The 16,084-nt window shown below is 42.3% G+C and overlaps 1 protein-coding gene across 1 annotated transcript in view; it reads left to right on the top strand.

The window, feature by feature from the left end:
* CLUAP1 (clusterin associated protein 1) overlaps positions 1–16,084 on the top strand; it is a 223,910-nt gene that overhangs the window by 188,389 nt on the left and 19,437 nt on the right. Inside the window, exon 9 of the mRNA XM_082261862.1 lies at positions 6,941–7,013. Coding sequence (XP_082117988.1) covers positions 6,941–7,013 — 73 coding nt within the window. The remainder of the gene's footprint in view (positions 1–6,940; positions 7,014–16,084) is intronic.

Below are 16,084 nucleotides of genomic sequence, written 5' to 3' on the forward strand. Positions count from 1 at the left end.
GTATGACCAGTGCACAAAATAAAATATATATTGTACACATATATAACAGGTGAACTTCTATATGCTTATGAGTTTTCACCCACATCGGTCCCATCCAGCCAACACATAGGCAGTTTCGGCCTTGCCTAGTTTGCAGCCTGTTGGTTGGAAGGCTTGCGTTGCTATGAGGCATGTTATTTCAAAATATCCTGGTAGACTATATATAGTTATCGGAAGAAGCAGTAGGACCCTGAGGTCTGTACATATTCTTCTCTGTGCTACAGGCTGGCAGCAGATGAGGCCAGACATGTTGTATACATGTTCTGCTCTCCATTCTGGGCAGATGTTAAGTGCTGAGCATCTTCTCCAGATGAATAAACCTGTCTCATCTAATACACAGTCAGCCCACTGAGCACTACTGAGTCTCATAGCCTGCGCATCTGCTTTTCCTGGACCTGTCCACATTAGTCTGCTTACACCCGAGTGTCACCAGCCCAGGAGGCCTTGGTATTAACATATCACATGAATGAACACGGTACTGTGACAGGACCACTATAGAGAAAAATATTTTCGGAACGGTATGAGGTTATTACCTGTAAGTATAGTATTCAGTATACAAATGCTTTTTTAAATTACACATGCCCTTTTTTTATACTTTTTCTCACATCTACATTAAGGCCAAGGTGTCCAGCAAAAGTGCTACTTTCAGGAGATGGGACAAACCATATTACACTGCCAGCAGTGGTACATACAATGCTCAGATTGTTTTCATGGATTAAAAGATTTTTCCAAAGAAAATAAAAACCCTTTGCATAAAGTGTTGGAAAAAGCTAGAGTTGGACTTAAAACTTCTAAGTAAAGGCAATTTATAGGGGATTTGGTAGGGGTTAAGGTCAATGTCAGTTTTTGTTTTCCTTCCATTAGGGAGAGTTCCCTTCACTTCCTGTCCTGTAGGTAACTTAACGTATTGGATTTCCCCTCCCTTTCATATCTAGTGACATTGGTGATCACGACAATTAGAGAGAGTATATCTCTTGAACAGGGAAACAGGAAAAAAAGCAGACTTGACAGTGGTTCCAACCCTTACACTATCCATATTAAAAAATTAGTTTTACCTCAATTTGTTTTGATCAGCTTAAAGTGTAACTAAAGCCATTTACTTTAGTTTTTGGATAGGAGAGGGATTAGAAAAGTCTGTGCTCCCATTAACAAGATTCACCGTCTCTATTTGTCCTGTTTACCATTCTCATTGAAAGAGAAAGTAAAAAAAATTACAAAGCAATAATGGAGGGGAATCATTCCTAAGAGGACACTAGTTTTGTTAACCGTGATGACACCCTGGGATTTCCTCTTACTTCCTATTTTGGCTATGGGACAAGAAGGTAAGGGAAATCTTCTGTATAGGACACAGATGGAAAAAAAAAAAAAATTCACAGCGGTTATAAACCTCCTTGTCCAAAATGGAAAAAAAAAGTTTTGCCTTTATTTCCACTTTCTTTTTCAATTATTTTTTCATTGAAAATAAGTTTTTGACAGACATAAAGGTTCTAAATAACATAAGTAGCATGTCAACAACAGTGTTATAATAGTGGGTGTGAGATCAGTACATTTTGGTTATTGCACACAACTATACCATATCAAAGTTACTAACCATGACCGTCCCTGTCCCCAGAACAAGGTGAAGATTCATGAGATACCTGGAACTCACTGATCGAGGAAAACTATTCACTGTATGCATAACAATGGTATTTTTAACACTTATAGTAAGTCAAGGCTATTCTGCTTATATGATTCCGAAACGCATCCCACGGAGGGACTCTCGTGTAATGGAACCAAATTTTCCAGCATGAAGCCAAAATAAAAACACATAACCCAGTATAATCTAGGTTTAGAGTAACATTAAAGCCTACTATCAAACGTGTGGGAACCCAAATCAGAGCAAAGTGAGAAATTGCATGAAGGAATAGAGGAAGAAAAATAAGAAAAGAGAAAAGGGGCTACTGACCTGTCCCCCCACCCCACCCCTCAAGTATCATTAAAACATGACATGTGATGTCATGACATCACTTCCGGGTACTCAGCGCCAGATTAAAAAAAAATGACAGCATTCATAACAGCCAAACTTAGCGTTTTGAATGCTTTTAAGTGCAGAGGAGGGGTTTGGGGTCTTTTAGACCCCCCAGATCCCTCCACAAGAGTACCTGTCAAGTAAAAAAAAAAATAAAATATTGGCCGATACCGATATGCAATGGCCAAAATATATCGGTATGGGCAACGAAAAACCGATATTGATCGATCACTAATGAGAACTAGACTGTTCATTTTGAAACTCTTTACATGCTTGTTACAACACAGTGGCAATACCTGAATGTGAATTGAGTACCAACCGTACTATATAGAACTGCTTTAACCCCCAATCAACGCAAGTAACATTTGGTGCACACATTTCTTAGCGTAGACTAGATACGTTTCCAATTGGTGATTTAACCCCATTGTGGAAATTCCCCCCGGATACCGTGAGGAACCCATTGTAATTATAAAAGAGAAATGTCTAATTAAGAAAATTAATCAAGAAAGTTGTACAAGATAATGATTTATTCATGAGTTTCCACTATACCATTCATTCTGTTGCATTCAATTCCAACCATCATATTTTATTTCTGTTTACCAACCAATTCTTCGCTATCCGAGCTTCTAGGGGACTTACCTTGCAAAAGGTTTTTTTCATATACAGATGACTATACAGCGGAGCTGTCAATATCTCAGCATAGGCAAGCAGTAACAGTATACCGGCCGGTTGTTATTTTCTGTTTCTGTTGCATTGTGTTTAGGTAATAGTGAATTTTTTCATAGAATAAATTAAACCATATATACACTAATAATCTACTTTCTCTCTACCTATTTTAAGCTAACTATATAACCACTTTTTCATGTTCTATATGGGATATTTTTTGTCCATATATATATATATATATAGGTTATCTTAGCTTACACTATTTAGTGAAGGTATAGTAGAGTAATTATTTATTTAATAACCCCATTCATTCAGATTTTTCTATAGTCCTTTAATTCTACTTTAAAGGACAACTTAAAGTAGAACTAATGACAAACCATTTGTTTCAATTGGAGGGATAATGGAGGGATATAACCCCAAATTTTACAATGTTTCACATTTGGGAGATTTCCCCCCTCACTTCCTACCCCATAGCCAAAAGAGGAAGTGTGAAGAAAATCTTGGTTGTCGCCAGATTTAGTGGAATATTCCCCATCTTTTCCTGTTCTGGTGACAACCTAAGATTTGGTATTTTCTTTTAGGCTCCATTCACACCTTGGCGTTCCGAGTAGTGGGCGGAATCACGGCGATTCCAATTCCAGGAAACTTAAAATTAGTGATACCGACTGATATTGTTTTTTATATTGCCGATATTTTGGTATCAGCCGATATCTGCCGATATTTTCGGACATTTAAAAAAAAATTATTTTTTATTTTTTTACAGGTACTCTTGTGGAGGGATCTGAGGGTCTAAAAGACCCCCAAACCCCTCCTCTGCACTTAAAAGAATTCAAAACGTCAAGTTTGACAGTTTTAAATGCTGTCATTTTTTTAAATTTGGCGCAGAGTACCCGAAAGTGATGTCATGACATCACTTCCGGGTTTTTACAAGAAGACCCGATCAGAGCCGAATGCGGCTTTGATCGGGTCTTCTCTTCGGCAGCCGTGCAGGTAGGATGCCCGGGTCTCCCGGTGGGATGGGAGACCCGAGCGAGCCGCGGAAGGTGGCAGGAGGGGGGGGTGTCCCCTCCCGCTCCTTGTAATCACAGCCGAGCGGCTTCTCAGCCGCATCGGTTGTCATTGCAAAACAGCCGACCGTCGGCTATGGACGCCGGTACCGGGGTGATGCCTCTAGCTGCAGGCATCACTCCGGAACAGCACTTTCCCGAAATATCGGTAACCTCGGGGGCCGATTCCGATATATCGGGGAAAGTGCAGATCGGCCCTTGATATATCGGCTTTGCTGATAATCGGTCGATCCCTACTTAAAATCTCCTGCTTGAAATTGGCCTGTACCCAAATTGCAAGGGTTAATTGCATGTTTAGGTCTAGGGGGAATAAAAAGAAGAAGAAGAAGTTTTACTTACCCGATCCTCCGATCTGCTAGATCAGGCCACGCAACATCTTCTCCCAGAGGAGGATGGGCTAAGGTCCTGAACCTCATAAAGACCAAGGTAGAGTCCATAGCCCTGCAGTGGACATGATGACACTGAGGAACATTCCACTGCTGGATGATGGGGGTCTGCCGGGGGGGGGCGCAAAGGATCTGATACAAAAAATGCTTTTACTCTCCCCTAGACCTAAACGAACAGTTAATCTCACTGCAAGGAGGAATTGCAAGATTTCCCTGAGTTAGGCTTTAAAGCGGAACTATAGGCAAAACTTTTTTTATTTTCATTTTAGATAGTGTAAGGGAGGGTTATAAACTGTGTAAGGTTTATTTTTGCCTTCTGGGTTCCATTAGGGAGATTTACGTTTTTCCATAGCCAAAACAGGAAGTGAAAGGAAATTCCTGCAAGTTAAGGAAATCCCTTGGGGGCCCCCAGGTCAACAGAACTAATATCCCCATTGGAAGATTTCCCCTCTGTTACCTTTCTTGGGACAAGCCAAAATTTGGGATTTTCCTTGACTTATAATGGTAAACAGAACAAATGGAGAGGATGAATCTCCCTAACAAGGACACAGACAGCAATAAAATAGGTCTAATCTCTGTCCACTCTATCCAAAAAAGGTTTTGCGTTTACTTATACTTCAAGAGACACCATGGGCTGTTTTAGAGGGTAACATGAAAACATACAGCAAGCATTCTTAACTACTTACCAACCGCCCGCCATGTATATACTGCAGCAGTGTGTCTCTATTGCGCGAAATTATGTATCTGTACGTCGTTTTGTGCAATAGCCTCTAGATAGTGCGATCACTAACGGAGGTGATTGGCTTTGGGGGATGTCAATCAACGGGTCCGGCGGACCTGATATCCACCGGCCACTCACTATCGTTCCCGTGAGAGGCAGAATGGCTATCTGCCTATGTAAACAAGGCAGATCGCCGTTCTGACAGGGAGGAAGACAGAGATCTTGTGTTGCTGCTAAGCAAGAACACTGATTTCTGTCTTTCTCCAGTCAGAGCAACCCCCCAAACAGTTAGCAAGCATCCCCAGGGAAACATTTAACCCTTTGATCACCCCTGATGTTAACCCCCTCCCTGCCAGTGTCATTAGTGCAGTGGCAGTGCATTTTTGTTTAGCACTGATCACTGTAATAATGTCACTGGTCCCAAAAAAGTTTTAGTTAGAAATTTGTCCGCTGCATTGTCGTAAATATCACTGAGGCTGCCATTACTAGTAAAAAAAAAAAAAAAAAGCAAATTAATAAAAATTAGGTAAAAATATTGCATTGTTTGTAGATACTATAACTTTTGCTCAAACCAATCAATATACACCCATTGGGATTTTTCTTTTACCAAAAATATGTAGAATAGATATTGGCTTAAATTGATGAAAAAATTAGATTTTTTACATATTTTTATTGGCTGTGTTTTATAGCAGAAAGTAAAAAATATATATATTTTTTTTATTTTTCAAAATTGTCCCTCTTTTTGTTTTTTAGCGCAAAAAAATAATACCAGCAGAGGTGATAAAATACCACCAAAAGAGAGCTCTGTTTGCAGGAAAGAAAGGACATACATTTTATTTGGGTACAAAGTCGCACAACCGTGCAATTGTCAGTTAAAGTAATGCAGTGATGTATCAGAAGAAATGGCCTAGTCATTAAGGGGGTAAAATCTTCTGCCCCAGAAATTGTTAATGTGTTACTAAACCCAGGAGCCTGCACTCACTATATCTGGTCTCCCACAGTACACAGAACATGGAAATGCAATTATTTTAGTAGACATAAACTGCTAAATATACATTTTCTCATCAGCAGTATATAGCAGTCTTGTGACTCCTGTCAGTGTCAGGCCAAGCACTGGCTAAAGCTTGTAGGAGGAGTTTTCATTCTCCTCTGACTGTCCTATTAGGCTGCAGGACCCCTGACCCTCTGTCTGGACAGTACTGATTGGCCCTGTGCTGATTTCATCCACACTCCCAAGAAAAAAAAAACTTACTAGCAATACACACCAAACTGAGCATGTGCAGTTTGTCCCTAAGGCTCTGTTCTATCAGGAGATAGTTTTATGGACAGTGGAAGAAGAGGAAAATCAGAGAAGACAGGATCAAACAGCCTTTTTACATAATGTAGATGATTAACCCCTTAGGTTCCACAGTGAGTATAACAAGCATGCTTTACTGCATATGCAGCCTGATTTTACTGTTGTGGGTTTAGTAACACTTTAATGGTTGGTCTCTACATGCCTATTTTGCAGCCCTTCGGTCAAGGTATAGATCCCCTTAAAAAAATAACTCCATACAGATGTTTTTTTTTTTGGTTTAGGCAAGGTTTTATCAGCTTTGGAGTACTTTCTCTTCTTTAGCAGCCTCTGCTAACTCTGTGCATCTCTCCAATAGCTGCTGTCTGGCTTTTTAGCTGAGCTACCATTGTCACGGCCAAAGTGATGTCTCCTTACATTCCTATTGAGAATCCATTAGATTAGAGTAACCTAAGGGTTCAGCTCATATTCTTCATACTTCACCTGCAAAACAGTTTTCACTTTTGAATCTCTGTTCATTTCTCAAACACTGAAGTGCACACACAAATCAGGGAATGTCATTATTCTTTTACAGTTTGAAGATATTATTGATGTAGTCAGACATGCTTTATTATTGATATGGTGGGGGTTAGAGTTTCTTTTTTTTTTTTTCTCTAATCAGTACAGTGTGGAACATACTTGCACAGGTACCAAAAGGTATAGTATTAATAAATTATTCCTTTTAAGATGTCTGATAGTGATACCTGCTGTGTCTTGTAGGAGGCAGAGAACACGCTGAGGCTGATGCAGAACAAGCTGAGAGAAGAGGAGAACAGACTGCAGAAGACAGCAAGTAAGTGTGAGCTCACAGAGGAAGAAAAAATAAGTTTCACTTGTGATTCAGGGTTCCCATAATAAAGTTTTTAAGAAACTAGCATTGTGTTCAACAGGAGTTTTGTAAATGTATCAGTCTTGCAGCACCTAATACCAGCACTTGCATGATCCATACACTAAATGAAGAGAGGAACAGAAGACAACTTAGTGCAGTAAAACAAATTTAAATGAAAAAAATATATATTTTCTTTGTTACTTTATTTTTTAAGTTATAAATATGAACAAAGCACATCCTCTAAAGTGTCTCTCCATTAAGAGCACTTAGTCACATTCCTGTTTACAGCTTCATTCCTCTGCTATCAGCATGAATCACTTCTTACAAGTTTTCCTGACACTAAGAGAAAATTGGCAACAGAGGAGGGATCACCAGCAGATTGATTGCATCATCTCTGTTCCTGTATGCTGTGTACCTTCCCTCCAATCAGCTCTCAGAGCTCTCCTCACTGAGATCTGCAGAGTGTAATTTCAGCTCTCCATCCCCTTTTTTCTGAAAACTCAGACAAGCTTTACTAATTTTGGACCTTAAAAGGATGTAGAGCAAAGAAGACTGTTGATACAGGTACAACTTATATAGGAGGATTTGTTTCATCTCTGTGTATCACCTGAGGCCAGTCACTTCACTGGTCATACTGTATGTAAGGGTTTACAGTCACTTTCATATGAGGTTCTTTTGCCCTCTCTATTGGTTCTCCTCTTTGTGTATGGGCACACCAGTCTAAACTATCCCATTCTAAAACTGGTTATACACTAGTAGATTTTCAAGTGAACATTGGTATGAAAGTTCTCTGTACATTTGATGACTTGATGAATGTGTTTGGAAAGGACTTCAACATTTTGTTTGCTTTTAACATTCAATCTTAGAGTGAATGGACTTTCCTGAACAAAAGCCACAGTCACCGATCGATAACATTTTTTCTATCCTGCTGCTTCTAAATTTCTTATCACTAGGGTTTAAGAGGAAGTAAACTTCCTTTCCTAACTTTTACTTATAGGTAAGCCTATATTAAGGAGGAACCATTGTTTTATTTAGGTTTAGATAGTGTCTGTTGGGGAGATTTCATATTATTTCTTGTCCTAGTTAGTAGCTGGTCATTGGGGGAGGAAATAAAGAGAAATTTAAAGGAGTTGTAAAGGCAGGTTTTTTATCTTAATGCATTCTATGCTTCTGTATGTAGCAGCCTCCCCAGCACCCCCTAATACTTACCTGAGCCCCATATCTGTCCAGCGATGTCCACGAGTCTCTCGGCCATGCAGGACTCTCCCTCCTGATTGACACAGCCCCGGCGCCATTGGCTCCCGCAGCTGTCCATCAGCTGTCCATCAAAGTCAGTTAGCCAGTCAGGAGAGAGAGGGGGCGGGGCTTAACCGCAGCCCCATGTCTGATTGGACACAAGGAGCTGCAGCTCGGCTGGGGCCCCCTATAGCAAGATATTTGCCGTGTGGGGCACTCGACAGGAGGGAGGGGCTAGGAGCAGAGAAGAGGGACCCGAGAAGAGGAGGATCCAGGCTGCTCTGTGCAAAACCAACTGCACAGAGGAGGTAAGTAAAAAAGTTTTTTTTTTTTTTTGTTCGGTTTTTTAAAAACAAGACTTTACAATCACTTTAAGAACATTTCAGCAGTTAGGTGCATGATTTTAGTAAACCTGTATCGGCTTTTTATTACTAAATATGTTCTTGTTGGAGATTTTCACTCACTTCCTGTTCTCTAATGCCCCGTACACACGTGCAGATTATCTGAAGACTTTTGTCTGCAGACTTACCAAAACCATATAATATGAGGTCAAACCTAAACACTTTCAATTTGTATGCAATCCGGCAGGCCCTTGCACTACATAGAAAAGGTAAATCTGAAGACAAAAGTCTTCAGATAATCTGCACGTGTGTACGGGGCATAAGACAGAAATTGAGATAAAACCTCTGCAGTCTCAGACCACGTAATCATACATTTTGGCTGAACCAAACCTGCTTAACCACTTCTGAACAGGGCCTTTTTCTGACACTTGTTGTTTACAAGTTAAAATAATTTTTTTTTTTTGCTATAAAATTACTTAGAACCCCTAAACATTATATATTTATTTTTTTTTTAGCAGAGACCCTAGAGAATAAAATGGAGATTGTTGCAATATTTTTTATCACACCATTTTTGCGCAGTGGTCTTACAAATGCAATTTTTTTTGGAAAAAATTCACTTTTTTTAATTTATAAACAAGAAAACAGTAAAGTTATACCAATTTGTTTCTATAATGTGAAAGATAATGTTATCCCAAGTAAACAGATACCCAACATGTCATGCTTCAAAACGCTCGTGGAATGGCGACAAACATTGGTACTTCAATATCTCCATAGGCGACAGTTAAAAAAATTCTACAGGTTACTACCAGTTTAAAGTTACAGAGGAGGTCTAGGACTCAAATTATTGCTCTCGCTCTAACGATCGCGGCGATACCTCACATGTGTGGTTTGAACACCGTTTACATATATGGGGGCGCGACTTGCATATGCGCTCGATTCTGTGCGGGGCACTTCAATTTTTTTCTTTTCCTATTTATTTTATCTTTTATTTTTACATTTTATTTTTTATTTGATCACTTTTATTTTTTTATTTTTTTTTTACACGGAATGTAAACATCCCTTGTAATAGAAATAAGCAGGACAGGACCTCTTTAAATGAGATCTGGGGTCAAAAAGACCTCAGATCTCACATCTACACTAAAAAAGAAAAAAAAAAAGGCCATTTTTTTTAATCTTGAAAAAAAATGGGCTCTTTAAATCCGTTGCTAGGAAGCAATGTATGATGTTGCTCCAGTCCTCCAAGGCCAAAAAAGTAGAGTGAGGGCCATCTTGCCCTCACTCGACTTCCTGCCTGAGGGGACAGCAGACTGGATCGCTTTCCCCGCTATGGGCGTGTCCGGCAAGCAGGGAAAACGACCGGGAAGTGACGGTAGGGGGGGGCACCTCTCCCGCCACCCATAAGGGTGATCCCATGGCGAATCTGCCGCTGGGACCACCCTTATGTTAAAGCGGGCCGCTCGCAGTTTAAAAAAAATCTGCTGCCATAATCCTGGTATTTAATGTCAAAGTACCGATGTAAAACTGCGGCGGGCGGTCCGTATCATCATCACAACTACTTAGTGTATCCAGGTAGATTATACCTTGTTTTTTTTTCAGGACAAATTGGTCTTTCTTTTAGTGGTAAATGGTAATGTATATCTCCTGACTTTATTTTTGTTATTAAAGGAAAACTGGCTCAAAATAGTAAAAAAAAAATCTTTTTTTTTTTTTTAATTTAGCTGTATATTTCATGCTATTATCATAATTTACCCCCAAAGAACAACCAATTTTTCCTGCTCCTGGCGATTGCAGTGATATCACATGTGTGCATGCTAGTACCCGTAGGACAGCCCAGAAAGAATGGTGTCAATTTGGATTTTTTTTTATCCTGCCTAAAACACACTGACACTAACTGACATGGATACCAATTTTTATAATGAAAGTTCATTACATTTTGCAGAAATACAAAGTGCAAGATATGCAACAAAAATTACAAAGAAGTAGAAACATAAATTCCACATCTGATGTACATATTTGAAATAATCCACGAAATACAAGATGCATATTACACATGTACAGGTCAAGTGTGTATCAAACATCAAATGCACCAGGTTCTCCACCCATCTCCACACCATCGTCAGCACGGTTGTGGGGACACTGATACCAATTTAAAACATTTTTTATTTTAAATTCTTCCCTATATTTGCTGACTGTGACCTTTGTACTTGACCTTTTGACCCTGACCTTGACCCTAACAATAACCCTGGCAACTTTGCTCTTGTTATTTTTAGTTTATTTTTTATTCTTTTTTTTTTCTTTTGCGCACTTGGTTTGTTTACAATTCCTCTGCTGTAAGAAGAGGAAGATACAATGTATCTTTCTTTTCATTCAGAAGAGGAAGGAAACCCAGGGGCGGGCTCACAATGACTGATCACTGTGAAAGCCAATTAGAGACTATCACAGCGATCAGGTGACCCGGAACCTACAGTCCTGGCTCCCGATCAATAGTGCAAGACCCAGGCTTCTCAGTGAGATCCTGGTCTCTGTGCTGGGAGTGTGTCGCATATATACGCATATATGTGGCCTCACGGAGAAAAATTCCACTTCCTTGTGGCCGCATATATGTGTGCGGTCCACGCAAAGGGGTTAACTTTTGTTTTGCGCCCCCCTCCCCGGAGTCCTGTTTTAATCCAGCGCTGTGCCCAGCTGCATCTGGTCTTATCTCTCTCCCCACTCTCACAGGCTTTGCTAAGGGAGTCATTGACTCCTGCTGCTGTCAGTCAAATTCTGTAAGCAGGGGACAGGACAGGAACAAGCCATGTTGTGTGTGTGTCTACCGATGCACACATCCTGCCTTGGGAGCGAGCCTGCACTTCTGCCCCCTCAGCCAGCAGCTTGGTGTGCAGGCAGACACAGAAAAGGAGCAGTGGAGAGCGCCCGTGGGGGACCTCAGAAGAGGAGGAAAGGGCCACGTTTATAATTTTACACTCACTTTACCATAGTAATGGAATTTGAAATGTAATTTTCAATTTTTTTAAATCTGCAGCACTCAATAAAATAATACCCAGTGACCCTGCCAAAAAGGTTCTTTTTGAGGCATTTCCTGTTGTAGGGTGACAATGCTCCATCCCTGCCTCCTGTGCTCCTGTGTTGTCAAACTGTCATCCAATGGAGATTACATGTGGCTCTTTTAACATGTTACGCAGGCGAGGTCCACTGTTATCGCCATCAGTAAACTCACCCTACGAAAAGCTATGCATCTATTGCTGAAATGCATATAGGCAGGAAGTGGTTCTCCACTGGATACCACAATGTTATTCCACATCATGGCCGTGGTGTTGAGCCTGCAGTGACCCACCGAGTTTTCTTGCTGCAGAGAGAACACCTTAATTGGAAGAGAGACCAGTCACATGATTGTTGACAGGTCACGCTCTAAAGCCTGCAGATCGCAGTGCACATTTGTAAAGTACATTGCTGCTTTATGAATGGAGCCCTAAATGTTATTCAGTTAGGGGGTACATCTACATCTACCACAGTATGGTTTTCAGACCATGCTCTCTACCACACTGCATATTGCCTGTTGATTTTTGCAGTGTACATGTGAACATTGCATAATAATGTATTTTTGTAGCATTTTTTTACTTTTTTTTTATATAACATCTGTAAAATAATTTAGCTAAGAAACTGAGGTGCTACTAGGGAAAAAATGTAATTACTTTCAGAGCATGCAGAAATTATATGAATCGCAACTAGAAGAAAATAATAATCTGTGTTTTCATGCCTCTCTCAAGGTTGTCAGATACGTTTTTATTTTAAAGCATCAGGAAAGTGAGGTGAAGATAGGAAGAGAAGTAAACAGATGAGGACGAAGAACTAGAATTGGGGGAGAGGCATCTAGTCCTCTTGAAAGTCACCTATGTCAGAGAAAATGTCCATAATAGATGAGACATGAAATAAGATGAAAAGATCATTGTAGTTCCCAAGGACATCTAGGACTTTGCACAGACCTAGAGACCGGAAAGTAGAGCTAAGTATCGGTCTGGTCTAAGAAAATTGGAAATTCTCTTTCATTCATTGATGGACACAGCTCCTGATCTTCTTAACCATTGGGTTATACTGCCCCCTACTGGAGTAGGACACTAGGCGGTAAAAAGTCTGGCTACACCTATGTGCAGTCCCAAGGGGTATACCCCCTCTCTCTTCTATAGTTGCTCAGTTTTTTTATCTGCCTAGTCAGGAGTAAGGACCTAGTTCCTTGCTGGGATCTCTGGTCCCGGCAATTTTTTCATTTTAGATTTTTTCTCCTGTTTTTTTTTTCATGTGAGATCTACATTAAACTGCCGGACTGGGTGAGGGGCTGGATAATCTAGATCCAGTGGCCACCCCAGTCTGGCAATCGAGTGCGCGCAGACCTCAGCTCCGAGCTAGGTCGGCCGTGACATAGCCCCAACAGACTGGGGCTGGCCTTCGAGTTAAATGCCTTGCTGGGCTGCATATGGCTGGATCTCGGTTCGAGTTGCAGCGTCCCTTCTGGCCGACAGCCCCCCCATTTCGATGGCGAGGAGGTTCTGTCTGGAGCGGTGCCTGCCTGGTTCCTGGTATGGTAAGTGACTATCTCCCCTCTCCCTCTGGAGGGTTTTGGGGTGGACGTGGGCCCCCTTCCTGCCTGTCCCGTTTTTTGGGTCCCTGGGAGCCTCGTGGTGCCACCATTTTTCTGTAGCCTGTGTGCTCAATGCACGGTGGCCATGTTTGTGTAGTCTGGCGGCCATTTTGCAATGGTTTGCCATTCAAAATAGTGACAGCTATGACAGTGGAGCCCTGTGGGTGGTGATTTTGGCGGTGGGAGCCCCTCATCCCCTGGTGCTGACTCCTGGATCTTTTCACTTCCTGTTCGCTGCACGTGGAGTGCAGATTATCCTGGGGGCTGCAGGTGCCTGTTTCTGCTGGTTGGTGAGTCTGTTGGGGTCCTCTCCCTCTCTGCTAAGGATCTGTTTCTGGTGACCGAGTGGTGCTGCCGGAGCGATGGGGGTCTCCCTTAGCAGTGTTTTTACACCTTTTCTTGTGGGGTCCCCTTATTGACTCATGGAGTCTTTGGAGCACATTTCCCCACCTGATCCCCTCAGAGGCCGCGGGGCCCTCTGGGTCCCAATCATCCATTGATGCACTGACGGCTGTCCTGGAGTCCCTTGTGTCCCAGGTGGAGGTGGCTTTTGGGCGACGGGCTAGCAAGAAGTGCCCCCTGCCTCATCTGTCTCCTCAGATCCTGAAGCTGCAATGAAGGCATCGGTTCCCTTTCGCACTCACAAGCCATCCAGAGCGGCAAATGTGTTTCCTTTCCCCGCCTATTTTCACAGAATTGTTACTAAAGAGTGGGAACGGCCAAAATGTCTCCTTGTGGTCCCTAAGCAATTTGATATGCCGTACCTCTATGAGGAGTCCCTTCTTAAGAAGTGGACTGTTCCACTGGTGGTGGACCCTCCGGTCTCCAGACTGAACAAAGCAACCAGGATTCCAGTTGAAGAGTCTCCGGCATTTAAAGAGGAAGTAAACCCTCCTCTGCAACTTGTACCTATAGGTAAGCCTATATTAAGGCTTACCTATAGGTACTGTAAATATCTCCTAAACATGTACCGTTTAGGAGATATTTACTTTGCATGCAGCCAGTGACATCACTGGTGCATGCGCTCTGAAGGAATGGCCGCTCGTGCCGTTTCTTCAGAGCCCCGTGCCATGACCGTTGGCTCCTGTGCGCATGCGTGGGAGTGACATCATCATGGCTCCAGCCAATCAGATGGCTGGATGCCGCAAACCCGGAAGAAGGGAGACACAACATGTCACCCATGAGAGAGGTGAGCGTTTGGCACTTCGGGGGGTTCGTTCTAAGGCAAGTATTTCATAATGAGCTAGTATTCGATGCATACTAGCTCATTATGTGTTTGTTTTTCAGGTGTTCGTTTTAAAAAATAAAATAAAAAAATTTGGTGGTTTACAACCTATTTAAGGGCTCGGCTGACAGGAAGGCAGAGGCTGTGAACCGCAATATGTACACCCTGGTTGGTTTGGCATTGAGGCCAGTATTTACCATTGCACTGGTATCGCAAACTCTATCCGAGTGGGCTAAGCTTTTACACTATGACCTGGAGGGGCAACAGCTCCCCCCTGCCTTTGCTGAGCTGGCAGACCAGTTGGTCCAGGGGCTGCAGTTTATCTGTGATGCCTCTTTGGATCCAGCTCCCCTAGTCGCAAGGCTCCCTGTTTCAGCAGTGGTCCTTCTGCGTATTTTTTGGCTCAAATGCTGGTCTGCATACCAGACTTCGAAGAAGGCCTTGACTGATCTTCCTTTTCAAGGAGATCATCTGTTTGGAGCTACTCTGCTTGACATCATTAGGGGGCCACAGCGGGTAAGAGTACCTTTCTTTCGCAGGCTACTAAGGGAAAGGACCCTCGTCGTAGACGTGGGCCATCCTTCTCGGCTCATAAGAAGTTTTTACGTCCCTCAGGGGGGACTGACCGGGGATAAAAACTGTCCAGGGCCTCCTCTGATGGATCCAAGCAAACTTGGTCTGGCATGTCGAGAGTGTCGAGAGTGGGTTTATCCAGACCCGCGGACAAGGCGTCCTTCAGCATAAAGGTGCATCCTCACCCGTATCGGGGATGGGGGAACGTCTTTGCTGATTTCCGGACCTGTGGACTTCCCTGGTACAAGACAAGTGGGTTCACAAAGTCATACGGTCCAGCTACAAGATCGAGTTTCGATCTTTCCTCCCAGCAAGGTTCTTTCCTTCCAACCTGCGCCTGTCCCCGGACCACTAACAGGGTCTGTTTGGGGCAGTACAAGACTTGTTACTTCAAGGGGTGCCCAATCCTGGACCTTAAGGCGCTGAACTGTTTTGTGCGGGTGCAGAGGTTCAGAATGGAGTCCATTCGCATGGTGGTGGTCTTGCATCAGGGGGATTTTCTTGCCTCTATCAACATCAAGGATGCTTACCTTCACATTCCAATATGTGCCGGTCACCAGCGCTTCCTCCGCTTTGCTGTGGGAGAGGAGGAAAGGTGGGAAGACAATGTAATAGAGCAGCACGAAATGCCAGCAGAATGCTTGGATGTATAGGGAGAGGTATAAGCAGTAGAAAGAGAGAAGTGCTTATGCCGCTGTACAGAACACTGGTGAGACATCACTTGGAGTATTGTGCGCAGTACTGGAGGCCATATCTCCAGAAGGATATAGATACTCTAGAGAGAGTTCAGAGAAGAGCTACTAAACTAGTACATGGATTGCAGGAAAAAACTTACCAGGAAAGGTTAAAGGACCTTAACATGTATAGCTTGGAAGAAAGAAGAGACAGAGGGGATATGATAGAAACTTTTAAATACATAAAGGGAATCAACTCGGTAAAGGAGGAGAGCATATTTAAAAGAAGAAAAACGACCACAAGAGGACACAGTTTTAAATTAGAGGGGCAAAGGTTTAAAAGTAAT

The sequence above is a fragment of the Pelophylax lessonae genome (assembly GCF_965119305.1).
Source record: "Pelophylax lessonae genome assembly, chromosome: 6".
NCBI classification, from domain to species: Eukaryota; Metazoa; Chordata; class Amphibia; order Anura; family Ranidae; genus Pelophylax; species Pelophylax lessonae.